At 36.9% G+C, this 20,671-nt stretch overlaps 1 protein-coding gene across 3 annotated transcripts in view; it reads left to right on the forward strand.

Annotated features, from left to right (window-relative positions):
• The window catches only part of RABGAP1L (RAB GTPase activating protein 1 like), a 748,424-nt gene that overhangs the window by 77,955 nt on the left and 649,798 nt on the right, over positions 1 to 20,671 (forward strand). For all 3 annotated transcript variants that reach the window (XM_078077989.1, XM_078077987.1, XM_078077988.1), the window contains exons 4-7: positions 3,329 to 3,539; positions 4,404 to 4,578; positions 12,096 to 12,253; positions 13,064 to 13,174. In XM_078077989.1, the coding sequence (XP_077934115.1) occupies positions 3,329 to 3,539; positions 4,404 to 4,578; positions 12,096 to 12,253; positions 13,064 to 13,174 (655 nt within the window). The remainder of the gene's footprint in view (positions 1 to 3,328; positions 3,540 to 4,403; positions 4,579 to 12,095; positions 12,254 to 13,063; positions 13,175 to 20,671) is intronic.

Raw genomic sequence — 20,671 nt, forward strand, 5'->3', positions numbered from 1 at the left:
TTGTTTACTTTTTTAAAAAGAATTTTTATGTACTTTTAGTATTCTGTTCAGTGTTTCTAGTTAAGAGAGATAAGCCATAGCAGACTTAGTACTTCAACTTGACTGGTTCTGCCAGTTTTTGCTTTAGGTATTTTGAAGCTCTGGTGTTAGGGGGCATAACCACTTAAAATTACTATGTTTTCATGATGTACTGACCCTTTATCATTGTGAAGAGTCTCTTTTTCCCCTTAACAGGGTAAAGTGTCTCTTTTTCCCCTTGTTTTAAAGTCTGATATTTGATATTAATATAACTACTCTAGTTTTCTTACAATTAGTGTTTGCATGGTATGTCTACTATTTTTTTTTGTTAATTATTTCTAGTCTATTTGTGTCTTTAAAGTGTGTTTCTTGTAGTTAGCATATAGTTGAGCTTTTCTTTTTTTATCCAGTCTGATGAACTTTTAATTGACCAGGGGTCAGCAAATTACTTCCCATGGGCCAAACCCTACTTGTTTTCAGTATGGCTTTCAAGGTAAGAATTGTTTTTACATCTTTAAAGGGTTGAAAACAAGTCAAAGGAGAATAATATTTTGTGATACAGGAAAGTTATATGAAATTCAAATTAAAAGTGTCCATAAATTAAGTTTTGAATTTTGTTAAAAAAATTGTGGAAGGCCTCTCTTTTTATATAACTACCTGCATAATATCCAAATTTTTTCTTGGTCCACAAAGCCTAAAATATTTATTAATATGGCCCTTTATAGAAAAAGCTGGTGACCCTTGTCTTTGACCATTTATATTTAATGTAATTTTTTACATGTTTGGATATTTGTATCTACTTTCTTGCTATTTGTTTTCTCCTTTTGTTTTTTGTGTCTTTCCCCCTTTTCCTGCTTTCCTTTGGATTGAATATTTTTTAATATTATATTTTATCCCCCTACTGCTTTATTAACTGTGTAATTGTATACAGTTGTATACAAATTGTATAATTTGTTTTATTGTTTTAGTGCTTGCTCTGAGGTTTATGACTCAAGTCTTTAACAGGTCTGTGTTTTAAAAATATACCACTTCAGGTATACTGTGAGGATCTTCCATTTCTTTTCTTGCAGACTTTATGCTTTTGTTGTCATTCATTTTGCTTACACATGTTACAAATTCTACAAAATACTCATTTTTCACTTTAAAAAATCTGTTATATTTTAAAGAAATGAAAAAGCAAGGAAAAATTCTTGCCCTCATATTTATAACTTCTGGTGCTCTTCAGTTTTCCTCTAGTATCATTTTCCTTTATCCCAAGGAACTTCTTTAACGTTCTTCTTTTCTTCTGCAATTTAGAATCTGCTTTCATAGTCACCCAGGGAGTATTTGATTTCACATCTTGCATTTTTTAGCTCTAGAATTTCTTTTGGTCCTTTGTCTTTCATTTTTTCTCCTTGTTTTGTTAGATGTTTTTCTTTAAATTCTCAATCATATTTATGATAGTTATTTTTAAGGCTTTGTCTGCTTATTTTGTCATTTGTCTTTTTTGGGATCAATTTCTGTACTGTTTCTCTATTTGGGGTTTACAGAGTTCTCTGAATCTGTCAGTTACACAGATTATTAGAATACTTTTTTCAAAAAGCTTTTTTGTCCCTTTTTTCTGTTTTTTTTTTTAACTCCAACTACATATAACTTACACCACTTGAACTACTTTATCTCTCATATTCATCAGTTACTAAAACATTATTTAATCATAGAATCTTGCAAATAACTGTTGTGTGCTTGCTAAGTTAATAAAAAATACATGTAAGTCTAGACATGTTAGCATTCAGCCTTAACATGTATTTTTTTTTTTTATTTATCCCTTTTGAAATAGAGCCATTGAACTGATTCAAAAGGGGAAAAAAACAGTTTCAGTGATTAAAGAACATGGTAGATGAAGTAATTCATTTTGAATGGGTTTAGTTTCTTAATAGAAGAAAAGTCGGAGGTGAGGTTGCATGTTACAGTATAATATTTGGGAGCTGGGAATGGCTTTTGTGAATTTTTTGTTAATATCCTATTAAGTGGCATCCTGGTGGTGAGGATTTGAGCCTGGTGCAAGGATCTAGTTTGGGTGAGACAGGCATGCTTGGATATGGGTAATGGGGAGAGGTGGAGACTAGCTCAATGTGGGTTTCAGGTGGGGATGGAAAGAGTGGCAAAGGGAGAATTTAATAGTATCTGATATATGCAGATAGATACTCTCTAACTACAGTTGGGCCTTTGCTGCATGCTGTGCTTAGAATTTTCTTTCTTTTTTTTTTTAAGGATTTTATTTACTTATTTAACAGAGACACAGTGAGAGAGGGAACACAAGCAGGGGGAGTGGGAGAGCGAGAAGCAGCTTCCTGCTGAGCAAGGAGCCCAATGCGGGGCTCGATCCCAGGACCCTGGGACCATGACCTGAGCCGAAGGCAGACGCTTAACCGACTGAGCCACCCAGGCGCCCTGTGCTTAGAATTTTCTAAAGTGAACAGTTTTTTTGTTTGTTTTGTTTTGTTTTAGAAACTCATTGATGGGGAGAGGAGAATTAGGGGAAGCAATCATAGGATCATAGGATCATTCATAGGAAGCAATCATAGGATCCATTGGAATACTTACATAGTTCATAGAGGTCAGCAAGCCAGGAAGGAGCCAAAAAGGGGCTTGCTTTTGTTGTTATTGGTACGAGATGTAACATCTTAATGTTGTTTACTTTTTCTTGGGAAGTTAGGCTCCTTAATAAATTTGGTGCTATGCAGGATCTTTACAGCCAAGACAGACTTTGAACTTATTTTAGTTTTATTTAATCATCATTATTTTTAGGCTACTTCACCCTGCCTTTATTTATTTTTTAATTTTTAAAAAGATTTTATTTGTTTGAGAAAGAGAGAGGGACAGAGAGAGCACGAGTAGGGAGGAGGGGCAGAGGGAGAAGGAGAAGCAGGCTCCCTGGCTAAGCAAGGAGCCTGACATGGGGCTGGATCCAGGATCCTGAGATCATGACCTGAGCTGAAGGCAGATGCTCAACCGACTGAGCCACATAGGTGCCCCCACTTGCCTTTAGTGTAGTTTTTTTCTTCCTTATTGTTCTACATCATTTGAACTCTGTAATTTTTTTCCCTTTTCCTCTAAAGAAGTTATAGCTAAGTAAGATAATACTTTGAGAGGCTTTGAAAGTATAAAATTCCAGAACTCCGAATTAAGATGTAGCATAAACATCAAAAGAAGTGAAAACACAGACCTAAATTTTGTTTGCAGTTTTTCATTTGTTTTTGGGCAGTAGGTGAAATTATACTGTGAAGTTTTCCGTTAACTTTTGAGTGGGTGTGTATGTGTTTTTCTTTAGAAATTTCTACACCCAGACCGACTTCTCCAAGTGGATTACCTGAAGAAGATAGTGTTTTATTTAACAAACTGACCTACTTAGGATGTATGAAGGTTTCTTCCCCACGTAATGAAGTGGAGGCTCTACGGGCAATGGCAACTATGAAATCTTCCAGTCAGCACCCCTTTCCTGTTACTCTGTATGTGCCAAATGTTCCAGAAGGTTCTGTGAGGTAAGCTCTAGTCTTTTTTTATTTCCCCTAGACATGTATGAAATTTTTTGCATGGTGGTGATGATGTTATATCATAAATGAGGCCTAGGACTTACTGTGAATTCACTTTTACTCTGTAGACATGAAAAAAAAACATGTTTAGGCTTAGACGGTGTTGCTTATTTATGAGAGTCTTTTACAAAATTATGCTTAGAATATTATAAATGGAAATAGAACTTCAAACATACCTATAATTTGTGTTTCTTTATTTGGAAGGAACATAAAAACCTGCCTTCCCCTTGTCATATAACCGTGGTTCAAGAACTAGAGTGAGGGGCTCCTGGGTGATCAATCTAGGGCTTAGGATTTACATAGGGAGAGTTATTTACTCCTAAATCCCACAAACTCCTTTTAACTTGTATTTTAACTTCTGTTGTTCAACTTTGGAACCACTCTGAACTTTTTTGTTTTGAGTAAGAGACGTCTTGGTCGAACAATGACCTAGGTCTTAGATAAACTTATAGGTGCTGTTGTAAATAGAAATGAATGCCATAGCAGAACAAGGCTAGCAATTGGGGATGGGTGACATAGATTTTACCAGGTAATGTATACTTGGCTTTGGGAGTAAATGAATTGCATCATAGGAGATACAAAAATTAAGTAATTGTTAAAAGAAGTTGAAGAATTTGTGTGTGTGTGTATGTGTATAAATACGTATATCTGTACGTATATACACACACATAGCAAAATATTTTAATACATTATTATAACCAGTTTTTGTGATTTTAAGATAATTATATATATATGTCATTAGTATAATAGAACTGTTTGCTTTTGTTCTTTGATAGTTAATATTTTGTTTTATTTTTTATCACTTTTCTGTAGAATTATAGACCAATCCAACAATCTGGAGTTAGCTTCTTTTCCGATCTATAAGGTGTTATTCTGTGCACGTGGACATGATGGGACAACAGAGAGCAATTGCTTTGCATTTACAGAGAGTTCCCATGGTTCAGAAGAATTTCAGATACATGTTTTCTCTTGTGAAATTAAAGAGGCTGTAAGTATAATATATTGTAGCAATTTGCTATCAAGATGAATTAGGGTAATATTTTTGAACCCTAGTCTCACTGTTGTATAAATTATTATGTATCACTATATACTCTATTACATAAATTTGGAGATTTCTAAAGAGAAAGTTAATATTTAATGGCATAGAACTAAATATGGAAAACTAAATCTGATAACTGTGCATTGAAGTGGTATCATAGGTAGGGCACTCTCAGCTTAACAGATGTAACAGAAAAATCCTACTTGAAGAGCTCTCCTCCTACCCTACCATGGTAGTAATTGCTCAAGCTTAGAAAGGGCCTCTTTTGGTTATTTTTCCCAAGTTGATTGGTCCATGTGACTTTTTTAAAAGCATCTATAACAAAACATGTTTTCTGCTGGACTGATGGTTGCATATTGCTTTCATGTAGATATTGGACTAAGATTGCTTCATGAAATCTGTGGTTTTCACTGATTATTTGTTATGTTCATTCCTCAGAGGATGACTTTTGCTCTATGGAACTGGCCTAATTAAAAGTACAAATCTCGGGGTGCCTGGGTGACTCATTCAGTTAAGCGTATACCTTCAGCTCAGGTCACGATCCCAGGGTCCTGAGATTGAGCCCCAGGTCAGGCTCCCTGCTGAGCGGGGAGCCTGCTTCTCCCTCTCCTGCTCTCCCTGCTTGTGCGTGCATGCTCTCTGTCTCTCTCTGTCAAATAAATAAATAAAATCTTTAGAAAAAATACAAATCTCACCTATAGCAGGGGTATCAACTTGTAGTTTTTTGAAGATGCTAGTTATGTTCCTCTTAGTAATTACTAACTGGTTTATTCTGAGACTGGAGAAGTGGTTGTTAAATACATGGAGAAATTGCCTTCTTTTCTGTATTTGTTGGATTCTCCCCAAATTAAAAATAGATTGCACTTTAAAAAAAAAATTCCAGTATAGTTGGGGTGCCTGGCTGGCTAAGTCTGTAGAATGTACAGCTCTTGATCTCAGGGTTGTGAGTTTGAGCCCCTCGTTTGGTGTAGGGATTACTTAAATAAATACAAAAACTTAAAAAAAATTCCAGTATAGTTAACATGCAGCATTATATTAGTTTCAAGTGTAATTAGGTTGTACTTTTATTTATTTTTTTAAAGATTTTATTTATTTATTTATTTGACAGAGAGAGGGAGACAGCGAGAGAGGGAACACAAGCAGGGGGAGTGGGAGAGGGAGAAGCAGGCTTCCCACCGAGCAGGGAGCCTGATGTGGGGCTCGATCCCAGGACCCTGGGATCATGACCTGAGCGGAAGGCAGACACTTAACCGACTGAGCCACCCAGGTGCCCCTAGGTTGTACTTTTAGAACTTCAGTGCTTACAACCATTTTAAAGGCATTAATAAATTTGCTTGGATGGGCAAAGCTAAGGTGTGTTTGCTTTTGGAAATATAAATTGTCAGCAGGAAATGCTAAAAACAGCTATTCTATTTTCTGTTTACCATGAAACATAAACTTATCATTGTATTAACAGGACTTCTAAGAGTTTATTTCTGGCCGCAACATGGGAACTCAGAGAAATGTATATTTCTGTGTGTTTGATACTAAGCGTGAGGGATAGGTCAATTCTTATGCCCTGGTGACTAATTTTATTTATACTAAAATGAACATGCATAGACACACATACTTTAGATTGTAGCCATATGAGCCAGAACCCATGTCTGTATAAGAAGTTCAAGTTAGGTTTTTTTTTGTTTTTAAAAAATACATCTGAATCTGTTTCATGCCAACATTTCTATATTTATGTATATACTGTCTGGTCAAAGGTGTGATAGGAGAGTGAATGAGTGCAAGTGTGCCTGGCACTTAGGAGGCAGTGAATATAAATATGTTGAAAGAGTATCTGTGTGTTTGTGAATGAAGGGGTCTATTTCTGATCCTTACAACTCCACTACAGAAGTGAGGAAGCAGAGGGTAGAGTCCTGGCATTTCATGTTGGCAGCATTTCACACACCTGCGTGCTTTCTGGGTAATTGGCGCTTAACAACAATGAACTTTGAAGGAAGGAAGGAACTTCGAAGGAAATGAACTTTGAAGACTTGGAGAACCTCCTGCTTGGAGAGGTAGAAACACTACTGCAGAAGGAAATGGAAAGGGGACCTGGCTTGCAAGCATTTTTCATAATTATGACGGTATGAAACTCTTTTGATTATAGCATCCTCTTATTTATGGGTGAGGGAACTGTGTGTCATTTTTGAGAGCTTTAATAGTGGGTAAGCAGTGGACAAAGCTGTGGGGGAATTCTCAGCCTGACCATTTTGGATATGGTCTTAAATAGTACCGTATTTCTAGAGCGGATATTTGGTATATTGAAGGTTATGAGAAAGTGATGTCCATGTATTTAATTTTTTTTAGAGTACATTTTTGGAAGTGTTCCATTATGGGGCATTGGTGGCAAAATTCATTATTTGAAGGAGAAATACATGACATTTGTCATTAAACTTTATTATGAGAGATATTTCTAAATGAAAAAAATAACCAGTATAAATGTAGAGCTTATGCCAGGCACTGTGCTAAGCATTTTCTTGACATTCATAAAATCTCTATGATATAGATAGTATTTATTTTGATTAGTGATCTCGTCTGCCTGGAGCAGTTCTAGTTTACGTCTGTTGTCCAGGTATATTATTAGTAGCACTCCATCTTATTCTCAGAAGGTTTCTGGTTTGGCTGATAAATTGTATGGTTACCCTTTGTTTATCTCAAGGCTAAGAGAATATACAATAGAGCTGGGTTTCAAATGGAAGTCTCTGACTCTGAATACCCATATAATTTTCAGTAACAACTTTCCTGTTGCTTAAATATTATAAATAGCAAATATGGATTTTTTTCATTATGTTTTATAAAGGCATTTAGCATTCATATAGTTTACATTCTACCCACCTTTGGGTTTTACCCATGCCTTATACAGAGGATGTCCTTCTTCCTCTTTCCCCTCAAAAAATAATGACCCATTTTAATTAATCTGAAGCCTTTAGATGCATTTACTGGTTGTCTCATTATCTGGTTCCTAGGTTTCTTGTTCTGTGGTGAAGGCAGAGCTTTAGTCCTTAGTTTCTGGGTCCCTCTTGATGGGCACAAACAATTGGCAAAAATAGTTCAGGAACAGGTAACAGACATTCTTATTGCCTAAATATGTACTGTGCAGCAATGTTACTAACTTACTTGTTTTCCATTGTTTGCAGAGTGCCCGGATGAGATCTGAAGTTTGTCTGTTAAAAGCAAGAAGACATCGCAACTTCTCAAGCAGGAGTAGCTGCATGGCTGCCACGACCCACTGTCACTGTCATGCTATTATTTCACCCTAAAATCCCACAAGCAGCAGGCACTGGTAGTGTTGGGGGATGCCAGTGAAGGTCATAGCTCTGTGGGACCTGGCATAAGGATTAGGTGTTCCCACAGAAGGGTTAGGATACATTTGACTTGATAGACCCTGGAGGTTCATCTGTAGGGCTCTGCTGGAGTGGATCTCGATTACCTATGGCAAGAGTCGGGGAATCCAACCCGAGGTTTCTTGATACCGATGATTTTGTTCAGGGAAAGTGATGTACTGTTTCTGCTGAAGAATTGCAGACAAAACAAAATATCCAAAAGCATAGTGAAAAAAGCCAGGGAGACATATACCCTGTTGCATCTTTATGGATACATTGTACAAAACTGTTTGTAAAGATATTTTTAAAAGGCTTAGTTGACTCCCTTTCAGAATTTATTAAGTCAGTGTAACTAGTTTCCTCAAAACAGATTTGATGTTTGTTGTTTGTATATTTTAACATACTTATGCATTACTAGCAATTCTCAGTGTTACATTTTAGAAGCATGGTTATTATCTGGTGTTAAAGGCATTCAGAGGTATTTCATGGTAGATATCAAGGGTATCATTGGGAAGATCTTCATTCTTAATGCACTGTTTTTTTGGGGAAGGAAGGGGGTTTGCTGAAATGTCACTGTGTAAGAGAAACCTTATTCCTTGTATGGGAAAATATTATTTCTAAACATATGTATTGAGATGGCATTTTAGCAAAACGCCTTATTTTGGAAATTAATTCTGAAGTTATGTTACTAGTGTTTTCCATAAATAAATTTATTTTTGTAATTTTTTAAAAGTTTCTTGTATGAGGGGTGCCCAGGTGGCTCAGTTGGTTAAGTATCTGACTCTTGATTTTGGCTCAGATCATGATCTCAGGGTCCTGAGATGGAACCTCCTGTGGGGCTCTGTGCTCAGCAGGGAGTCTGCTTGAGTTTCTCTCCCTCTGCCCCCCCCTCCCCCCGCATGGTCTCTTTCTCTCTCTCTCAAATAAATATACCTTAAAAAAAGTTTCTTGTATGATATGCTTCTTATTTTAGTTCCTTTCAGTAAGTAATATATTTGAATAATTTGTTTCTAAAAATTTAACACATTATCTTTCAGGATGAGCTTTATAGAATGATTTTTCTACATCTATTTCTTGGGTGAACATTTTCTTGATACATCGTATTTTTAAAAGAGTTATCTTTCACCAATATTAAAGAAAAGGCTTTCTCTTGGAAAAATTAGCTATGTCATTTATTTTAAGTAAATACCTTTTTGTTTAATAGCATTTTTCTGGAGTATTTACGTGTAATACATACTTGAGAATTTGGAAAGTACTGAAATAAAGAAGAAAATAGAAGTTACTTAAAATTCCACCAGAGTTAAGGTTTTGGTGTATCTCCTTTCCACATATTTACATGTGCTCTCCTCCTGTCTCTCATAATAAACAACCCCAACAGATACTTTTGTGTTTAATTAGTAGTTTCTATGGGTATAGCCTTCTGGGGAAAATTGTACTGTATTATTTGTCAATAAAGCTTCTTCAAAGAATATGCCTATTCTAGATTATTTGTGTGTGTGTGTGCGTGAGCGTTTAATAGTGTGACATGTATAGAAATGTTTACCATGGTGTATGTTTTTAATATTCTTTTCATGGTGTAATTGGTTACCCAATTTGTTTCAGTAACTGTAGACATTGATAATCCTTGTTCCTGAAGATATCCTACCTTGGGTCACCATTCCAGCTATTCACAGACTCTAGAAATTCACAAATGATTTTATCCTTGTTGTTGGGAGTAGCAACTGTAAGACACGGTGAGGATTAAATGCAGTTTGATTGCTGTTAATGTACTGTTGTGTCCTACCTCCAAAAAAAGAAAAGTGTATTCTGATTCCTCCCCCCCTCCCCCATCATCCTTAACTACTCTGGTTCAGCCTCATATACTTAAAAACCTTTTTAAAGAGAAATTGCTGAGCGTTGCTGTCTACTTTAGAATTTGCCAAACTCCTTGACTTTTTTGGTGTGGCCTGATGTGGCAGGCTTGCTGCTAGCTCTGACTTAAAGAAAATGAAATAGTTAGAAGGACATATGGGAGAGGAGAGGAAAGAATAAATATGGCTGGGGTTTGACTCTGCTAATGTACTTATCTACAGGTATTCCTCTGTATTCATGCATAATGTTCTCTTAAAAATATGCTCAAGTGCAATGTGTAAAAAGTAAACAATAGACTTTACATTTTATTTGATGTTAGGAAGTGGGGAGTGCTAACTAAAAGTAGTTTAAGTTTCCTATTTACACTTTACCTTGAGTCATACTCTTCAATGACTTATTTCTAGTGTGTTCTTTGCTTCTGTTTTCTTCTCTAACAGTTAAATTATTGAAGCTAAATCAAGTAAGTATCCATTTGAGGCTAAATAGTTCTGCTTTTGGCTTACCTAATGATTCCTTCTTACCTACCCAAAGCACATTAAGCTTACATATGCTGGAATGTAAGCACCATGTTCACTGCTTACATCCCTAGCACCTAGAATAATACTAACTATACAGAGGGCACTCAAAAAATATTTATTAAATTAATGTGTGAATTCATCATCTTAATTGTGTAAGATTTGAGGTGTGAGGATTTTATCAGTCCTTTGTTGCTTTTGTTGTTTTTCCTCATTTACATAAAATTATAATTGGGTAACACATTAAAATATATATATATTTTTTAAGATTTTATTTATTTGACAGAGACACAGCGAGAAAGGGAACACAAGCAGGGGAAGTAGGAAAGGGAGAAGCAGGCTTCCCGCCGAGCAGGGAGCCCGATGCGGGGCTCGATCCCAGGACCCCGGGATCATGACCTGAGCCGAAGGCAGACACTTAACGACTGAGCCACCCAGGCGCCCCACATTAAAATATTTTTAAAAATTTTATAAGCACTGTGGTACAAATATGCTTCTACTGCTGGATGTGAACTTCAGGCTGGCAGGCAGCATTCTTACACAGTTAAAAGTGTGTAAGTCAGTTAGTTAAACTTAATTTGGCAACGGAAAGGCAGTTTAGGGTAATCATTGATTAATAGATGTAAGTGTGGCTATGGGAAGCTTGAGGACCACTTATTTTTGAATGTGATAGGCTGTATATGAGAAAAGGCAGAATATATGAACATCACAAAAACAGAAAAATGAAAGACCCCATGCTTTAAGAAATTCTTTTGTTGTAAGTGGTCATTTCAAGCAAATGACAAAATATTACAGTCTGAAACTCACATAATTCAGCGAATAATTTGAATTCACTTTATCTAAAGGGAAGGATTTGTTCATATTTAGAGAAGTCTCTTGTATCTCCCAGTGTGAGAATATGTATGACCTTTGTTAAACTCTTACTTCATCTTGGTTTCATTGTTCAACCCATGGGTGGCCTGAGAAATTTGGAATTTCTTTTGTGCTTCAAGCTTACAATTTTGAGATGGTGTGATGCTTCTTTTGGAGCCAAGGAAGAGAATAACTTCTAAAAGAGTGGGGGATCTAGAGTCCTTTTCCGCTTTAGGGAAAGAGTATAAGCCATTGATATATATATTCTTCTAGTAGTCACCAGGGTGGCATAGCACTAATAAATAGATCATTTCAGCTGGGAATCCTGCAGTGCATTTACACCACAGCAACATTGAGTAACAGCACTTGAATCTCTTTAAATCACATTACCATGTCAGCTTATTGCTACAACCAGTATTTACTTTATTCTGTGCCTCACTATCTAGCTTTCTGAAGCTGAAGGAAGTGAAAAGAGAAATTGAGAACTTAGGTTAACACCTTGTTTTGTGTGTTCATTGGGAAGAGTTAGAAGCCAGCACCATTCTGATGATTATCTTAGGATTCGTTTATTGCAATATGGTATATTCTGAGACCTAGAAACATCTATAAATAAATACAGCTCCTTTAGTGAACTTCAATTAAACCTCTTTATTACCATGTTTAAATACTAGAGTTGGAAGAAGCAAACTGTATATAAAATGTATATTGTGTATAATATATATAAACATAAATATATAAATACATAAATATAAGCTTATATAAATGTATGCTTAGATTATGTCTGCTAAAGTAAATTGTGACCATGGAAAGTTACAGATTCAAGAATTAGGAGAGGGGGGTATCAAAATGCGGTTAAAACCTTTGCCTAATGGTATTTCCATTTTTATTCTTTTAGGTAAGCAGAATTTTATATAGTTTCTGTACAGCATTCAAACGTTCTTCCAGACAAGTGTCTGATGTTAAAGACTCGGTTATTCCTACTCCTGACAGTGACGTGTTTACCTTCAGTGTCTCCTTGGAGGTAAAAGAAGATGATGGAAAAGGAAACTTCAGGTGAGGTTGTTTGGGAAGAATAAAAATTGGTATTGTGCCTGAAATATAGTATTGGCTAATATAAAGCTTCCAGAAGCTATGCAGTGTTGGTATAAAGCTTTAACATGATAAAGAAATATTTGGCAGGTGAATGAATATGTTTCATTATTCTCATGCTTTCAGATATTTTATATAAATGATTTTCTCAGTATTTAAGAATAATGATATTATAGAAAAATGTAAAATAATAAAAGCAGAATAAAAAGGTATAGTTTTGTCAGTCACAACCACTTTTAATATTTGATTTATTGCCTTTGTTTATTTCTAAGGGATATTTTTATATACTTGTATATACATAATTTTTTTTCTTTTGACTTTATTATGTAAGAATTTTTCCATTAAAATGTTCTTAATCAAAATCATTTTCAATGGTATCAATAGTGTGTTGGGTGGTTTGATCATTTAATTAACCATTTTCTTCTGTTGTATATTTAGAAGATTATACAAGTAATCTTATAGGGCACCGTTATGCTCTTTAATGATCATTTATGTGCCTTTCATTCTAACAATAATTATTAGGTAGATATTTTGTCTGTTTTTAAATAGATACAGACATTGAGTCTTAGATAAGTTGTTCAAGGTATTTTTTCTTTTCAGATAAAACAAACTATATTTTAGACATTTATTGTCTTAATTAATTCTTAAGAATAGTCAGTCTGGCCTGACTAAGGGTTTTGTCTTGTTTGAACCTCAGAATAGATTCTAACCTTGGAGTAGATTATTTTATTGTGTTATTGTACTGATAATTTCTGTTCTTTTTGCATATTTCAGTCCTGTGCCTAAGGATAGAGACAAATTTTATTTCAAATTAAAACAAGGAATAGAGAAGAAGGTTGTGATTACAGTGCAGCAACTTTCTAACAAAGAATTAGCTATTGAAAGGTAAGCAGCTTGTTACTAAATGCTACCAAAAACTTGTATGACATTGCTGTTGTGTTTCAAGAGACTACTGAATCTCATCTGTGTTACTCACTGTAGCTTTTCACCATATTTCAGGTTCTCTGTTTAAAAATGAGAATGGGACTCACAATGCTCTGTCCACTTAAATAAGTTAGATGTAACTGGTTCATTGAAAATCTAAATTGATGGATGAAATAAACGTGAATTTTTTTCCCCCTAGTAATAACTGCTTCAACCCTGTTTAGTTACATCCCTTTTTCCTGCTGTCCTTATTTATGTGTAGGACAAATACCTTAAATTCTCAATCATCTTTGATAATTAAAAAGTACATTTAGTTACCGGGATCTCAGGGGCTTAAAAAAAGATAGATACATATCTTTTATATATATAAGCACACACACATATATACACACATACATACATGTGTATGCATTTATGTATTTATGCTAATATTTGATCATATAAAAACAAAATCTTGTAGGACAAAAGGTACTATAAACAAAGAATAACAAATGATATTTCTGGAAAAAGTATTTGTACTGTAAAGGACAGATGAAATGTTAATATCTATAATATACATGAATTTCTTAACAGTTTGCAGAAAAGGAAAACAAGAATATGAATCAATAAACTACAGGAAAGCTGTTCACATGGCCAACAAACATACATATGTAAAGATGTCCCTATTCAAATACAAGGAAATGTATTTAAGGTAGCAGTAAGATAGATAACAGATTGACAGAAATAACATGTAGAGCTGGTGGGGATATGGGAAAATGGTAAAGTGTGTGTACATCCTTTTTGAAAAAACAATCTGGCAACATCTATAAAATTAAAACAAAAAACCCACCTATAATTGGATGCATCAGTCCCATTCTAGGGACTCTGTCCTATTGAAAATAAAAGTACTACTGTGTAAGGACATAATTTTAAGGATGTTTATTACAGTCCTTTTTATAGTGGCAAAAAGCCAGAAATAAAAACAAATGCCTTTTCACTTAGCTTTAAGAAGTGGGAGCAATTGGTGATGGTCAAAAGAGAAAGAGAAGCCTCTTCATTAAGACTGCTGTAACGGGCGCCTGGGTGGCTCAGTCATTAAGCGTCTGCCTTCGGCTCAGGTCATGATCCCAGGGTCCTGGGATCGAGCCCCGCATCAGGCTCCCTGCTCTGCGGGAAGCCTGCTTCTCCCTCTCCCACTCCCCCTGCTTGTGTTCCTGCTCTCGCTATGTCTCTCTGTCAAATAAATAAATAAAATCTTTAAAAAAAAAAAAAAAAAAAGACTGCTGTAAGACTATGACCCCAATTCTATAGACTAGGATGAAGGTGGGGGCCAGTGGAGGTGCTGGCTGATGGCATCATGGCCACCTCTGTCCCTTTTAATTCTAGGAGAGGGTGACTGGCCTCCAAATATCTCTTTAGAATGTTCTTTAGAATGTCAGGAATTTGCTTTGTTCCCACCCTTGGGTTTTACTAGTATCCAGATAACAGGAAAAAATGCTGCTATAGAATTCTGTCTTATAATTATAGTTGTCATCTTTTTTCCTTTCTTAGCGGTTTAAAAAATAATTGTGAGTCATAAAATTCATGAAAAATAGCTGAAGATTAAAGGTATTGTTGATTTTGAATATTTTAGTCCTGAAGGAATGATGATGAGAATTTCTGTTGTTGTTGTTAGCAGTAGGTAATAGCGATGTCTGAGTCTTTTTATTTGGAAGTAGGCAACTTCACACTTAGAGACGAGGTTAAAAAAAAAAAAAAGGTACAGAGAACACCTGTGTACTCTACTCCAAATAACCTATTGGGAACATTTTACCCCACTTGCTTTGCACCCACTTTCTCAATCTCCTCCTTTTCTAGCTCTCAGTCTTTCACTACCTACCTACTTACCTACCTGCATACACACACCCACATAATCATTTTTCTGAATGATTTAAGTTACAGACACCATGGCCTTTTATTCCTATATACTTTCTTAGGAAATATGTATTTCCTAAAAATAAGGATAGGGATATCTCTTATATAAGCACATTATATGTAGCAACTTCTGTAAATTTAGCAAGCATACAATACTTTTTGTCTAACCTGCGATTTGTCTCCAGTTTTGTCAGTTAACCCAGTAGCATCCTTTCCTTCTCCAGTTCAGGGTTCAAACTAGGGTCAGATATTGCATTTAGTTGCCATAGGTCTTTGGCTTTCTTTAATCTGGAAACATTTCTACAGCCTTTCTCTGTCTCTTATGACACGGATGTTTTTGAAGAATACACCCATTTTCCCTCTTTTTAATGTAGCGTTGCTGATTTGGGGTTTATCTGATACTACTGTGTGATTAGATCCAGGTTATTTATTGCTGCATAGGTGATGTTCCCTTCACAGTGCATCACATTTGGAGGTGCCTGGTAACCATCTGTCCCTCACTGGTGATGTTCATTTTGATTGCCAAAATTTGATTGTCAAAATGTCTGATTTCTCCCTGTAATTCCTTTTTTTTTTTTCCTCCCTTGCAACTAGTAAGCAGTCTGTGGCGGAGATACATGAAAATATCCTGCTTCTCATCAAAATTTCTTCTTGAGTTAGCATTCATTCATGATTCTTATTCTTGTCTGATCCAATCTTTACTGTGAGGAATGCAAAATTACATTTTTCCCTCTCCTGTACTTTCTCTAGATTTGGCAGTCAGCCCTTGGCATTCCGATGTAAGCCAAAGATCTCCCTTCTTTTCCACTTACCTATTTATTATTGATATAGACTCCTGAATTTCTTTCCTCCCCACTACAATACTTTATAATTCACTACAGAACTTAATTATTTGGTGTCCAAACTGTCCAGAATTTGCCACTGGGAGTCCCTTCACATCCTACATCCTTAAGATATGCCCCCAGAACTTCCTTTCTGGCATAACGAAAGGCAGTTTTCCATTTAATACATCTGTTGTAACGAAAGCAAAGAAGTATTAGGTGTTGAGTTGAGTAATTTAACTCTTAATAATGATTGAAAAATTTTGGAGTTTTATGATTAATGGCATATTATATCTCTATTATAGAGGCTTGTGCTATCCTTTTCCTAATGAGAGGCTCCAACTTTGATCAACCTGAAACCTTGATGAATATGGGTAAAATAGTTGAATGCCTACTTATAATGTTTTCTTCATTAGCTTAAACGTTTACACATGCATTCTAAATATATTACACAAAATAATAACTTAGAAATGGGGCTTTTTGCCCACTCTCATATTCAGAAGCCAACCTCATTCAGACTCAATAATCTTTTTCATGCTACTTTCTGAATAATTTTAAGGCATGTTCCCAGAGCTCATTATCTCAACATCTACTTAAGTATCTGAGATAAAGCACTTTTTTGACCGGTGTATATTGCTGTTGTTAGCAATTTTACCTAAGCCACAGGTGTCTATTTGTATAGCATTAGGATTATTTAAAAAAAATTCATTGTATATATAACCACTTACTGTATTGCTTTTATTTTAATTAATCTTGATGTAGTTACTAACAACTCTGTGTTCATATATCCAGCAGTAATTACTAAACCCATGCTAAGTTTCTTTGCCCCCTGCTTTTTTTAACACGTTTTTTCTGATAACCTCTATAAATATCCAAACTAAAATTGAATGAGATTGCTTCAGGCTGAGGGTTCTTCCACAAACAATGCTTTGTTCAGCATAACAGACAGAATTTCCTGTGATATGGGAAGTTTTGTAAATACTCGGATTTGTCTTTTTTGGAAAAAGAAACTTGCCTTTTATTAGATTATACGTGGTACTTAAGGTGTTTAAATTATAAAATGTAAATGGTGAAATTTAAGGTAATCCACTAGGTGGCAGTCGTGTCAAGAGAATTCTTAACACCTCTGCATCTTAAACATTGCTGCTGGCAAAGACATTGGTGTGAAAAAAACCCCAAATTACATAATTTTGGCTTATCTTGTTGGAAAGAGAAAATGACTTATCATTTTCAAAAACAACTTTTCATTATGTAAAATTTCCAACATATGAAAAAGTAGAAAATAATATATTGAACCGCAGTGTACCCATCAATGCTAATTTTCAATGTTTGGGCTTTTTTCAAAAAATATTTTTATTCTAAAAGAATCCATTTCTCCGTGTATTCAGGGGTTCAAGCCTCCTTCGTATATAGATATTTAACAGATTATACTGAGATTTTCTGTTTTGACTTCTTTGAAGGCAAATACCTATCTCAGAATCTCCAGTATCTAGCACAATGCTAGCAGCACAGAACTTTGTAGTTAGCTACTTAATCCTTACGTAGCACTTCTTCTGTGCTGGACACGGTTCTAGAGGTGTAGGTACTACTGTCTTCATTGTACACTTGAAGAAACACTTGAAGGAACTGAGGCACAGAGAGGTTCAGTAACTTGCCCAGGTCATACAATTAATATTTGAACTGAGTCCATCTGGTATCAGAATACATGTTCTTACTCTCTACTGCCTCTTTAAAAACTTGTTGAAAAAATGAATAAAAAGTATATAAAAATTTTATATTTGGGGTTGGTATTGTCCAAACTCATTGTAATAGTAATAGAACACTGCACCTGATAGAATCCTACCTTGTTTAGAGAATATGTGAAGACTGCCTTCATATCTTGAAAATTTCTAATAGTCTTTTTCTTTTTTGTCAGTGATCCATGTTAGATTTTACACTGAGCTTTATTTAGGAACTGGACAGAAGAGAGAAAATAGTAACAGCCAACATTTATTGAGCACTTACTGTGATGGTCATGCTACAATTGTCATAACAACATGTGAGGAAGGCTTTAAAACTTTTACCCCATTTTTGCAGATCATGAAATAGGCTAAGGAGCTTAAGTAACCTGGGTCAGTTGGCCAGAAACTGGTAGAGCCAGGCTTTAAACCAAAGCCATCTGGTTCCTGAGTGTATACTCTTTAAGACTGTATCTGACTAGGAGAGGGGGGAAAGATGGCGGAGGAGTAGGGGACCCTATTTCAACTGGTCCCCAGAATTGAGCTGGATATCTACCAGACCACTCTGAGCACCCACAAAACCAGCCTGAGTTGTAAGAAGATCTGGATCTCTACAAACAGAATATCGCAGGCAGTTGGTTTTGAGGTACGAAGCGGAGAGCCGTGATTCCGTGGGCAGATATCGGAGGATAAACGGCAGCGGGAGGGTGCCTGGACGTGGGGATCCTACACCGCTGGCAAGCAACAGCCTCGCGCGCTGCGGACGGGGCACAGACTCGCAGACCGGTAGCGTTGGGAAAGGACTTTAGGGCAGCTCCTGGGGTGGAAAACCAGAGCGGCGGGGTCGCGCACATGCAAACTGCAGCCACCCAGACAGAAACCTGGAGCGACGGTCGCGCGTAGGCGAACTGCAGCCTCTGAGACGGAAACCTGGTGCGCCGGGCTCGCGCCTGTGAACTGCAACCTCCGACCGAGGTGGAAACCCCAAGGGGCGGAGTGGCGCGCGCGAACTGGGAGCGGCTGGCGGTTTTAGAAGCACAAAGGGCAGAGACGTGCCCCGACCTGGAGGCAGGACTGCGAGCGCTGCGGAGGGGTGCACAACCCAGGACACTGCAGTTTATAGCAGCACAGACAGAAACGGAGACAGTGTGGCCTGGAGAGCCCACTGAAGAACAGACTGAGGTCTCTCTGCTCTGAGGCAGAGGGTTGGAAACGGTCTCTTCTGCTCTGACTCACGGAAGAGACGCAGAAAGCCACCAGGGAAAGGCGCCAGAGAACAAAAGCCCCAAAGACTGATTCCCACTGAGCCCATCCCCCGCCACAGGGGCGCAGGGCAACTCCGCCCAAACAGGGTTGCCTGAATAACAGCGCGGCAGGCCCCTCCCCCAGAAGACAGGCTGGGAAAACAAGAGGCCAGCAACCCTAAGGTCCCAAGAAAACAGGTGCATCTTGCTTGGGTTCTGGTCAATAATTTGGACTCTATACATTCCCTCAAACATCCATCAACAGAATGACTAGGAGGAGGAGCCCCCAAAACAGAAAAGACTCAGAGATTATGACTTATGCTGCAGATTTACAAATGGATGCAGATATAACCAAGATGTCGGAGATGGAATTCAGGCTAGCAATTGTGAAGACAATGGCTAGAATGGAGAAATCAATTAATGGCAACATAGAGTCTCTAAAGGGCAGAAATAAAAGGTGAATTGGCAGAACTTAAAAATGCTATCAATGAGATCCAATCCAATCTAGATAATCTAACAGCTAGGGTAACTGAGACAGAAGAGAGAATAAGCGATCTGGAAGACAGTATAATAGATAAAAAGGGAAAAGAGGAGGCCAGGGAAAAACAACTCAGAATCCATGAAAATAGAATCAGAGAAATAAGTGACACCATGAGGCGTTCCAATGTCAGAATAACCTCCCTCCACCCCAGAGGGAGTGGAGAAGGAGAGAGGGCTAGAAGATGTATTTGAGCAAATCGTAGCTGAGAACTTCCCTAATCTGGGGAATGAAACAAACATTCGAGTCCTAGAGGCAGAGAGAACCCCTCCTAAGATCAAGGAAAACAGGTCAACACCCTGGCATGTAATAGTAAAACTTGCAAGTCTTAGAACCAAGGAAACCATCTTAAGGGCGGTTAGGGGGAAGAGATTCCTTACGTACAGAGGGAGGAACATCAGAATAATGTCAGACCTATCCACAGAGACCTGGCAAGCCAGAAAGGCCTGGCAAGACATATTCAGGGTACTAAATGAGAAGAACATGCAGCCAAGAATACTTTATCCAGCAAGGCTTTCATTTAGAATGGATGGAGAGATGCAGAGCTTCCATGACCGGCAGAAGTTGAAAGACTTTGTGACCACTAAGCTGGCCCTGCAAGAAATATTAAGGGGGGTTCTATAAAAGAAGAAAGACCCCAAGAGTGATCTACAACAGAAATTTACAGGGACAATCTATAAAAACGTCTTCACAGGCAACATGACAATTAATTCATATCTTTCAATAATCACTCTCAACGTGAATGGCCTAAACGCTCCCATAAAACGGCACAGGGTTGCAGATTGGATAAAAAGACAGGACCCATCCATATGCTGTCTACAAGAGACTCATTTTGAACCTAAAGATACATCCAGACTGAAAGTGAAGGGATGGAGATCTATCTTCCATGCCAGTGGACCTCAAAAGAAAGCTGGGGTAGCAATTCTTATATCAGACAAATTAGACTTTAAACTAAAGTCTGTAATAAGAGACACAGAAGGACACTATATCATTCTTAAAGGGTCTATCCAACAAGAAGATCTAACAATTGTAAATATCTATGCCCCCAACATGGGAGCAGCCATCTACATAAGCCAACTGTTAACCAAAATAAAGAGTCATATTGATAACAATACGTTAATTGTAGGAGACCTCAATACTCCACTCTCAGCAATGGACAGATCATCTAAGCAGAAAATCAACAAGGAAACAAGAGCTTTGAATGATACATTGGACCAGATGGACCTCATAGATATTTACAGAAC

Source organism: Halichoerus grypus, chromosome 7 (genome assembly GCF_964656455.1).
Source record: "Halichoerus grypus chromosome 7, mHalGry1.hap1.1, whole genome shotgun sequence".
In the NCBI taxonomy this organism is placed as follows: domain Eukaryota; kingdom Metazoa; phylum Chordata; class Mammalia; order Carnivora; family Phocidae; genus Halichoerus; species Halichoerus grypus.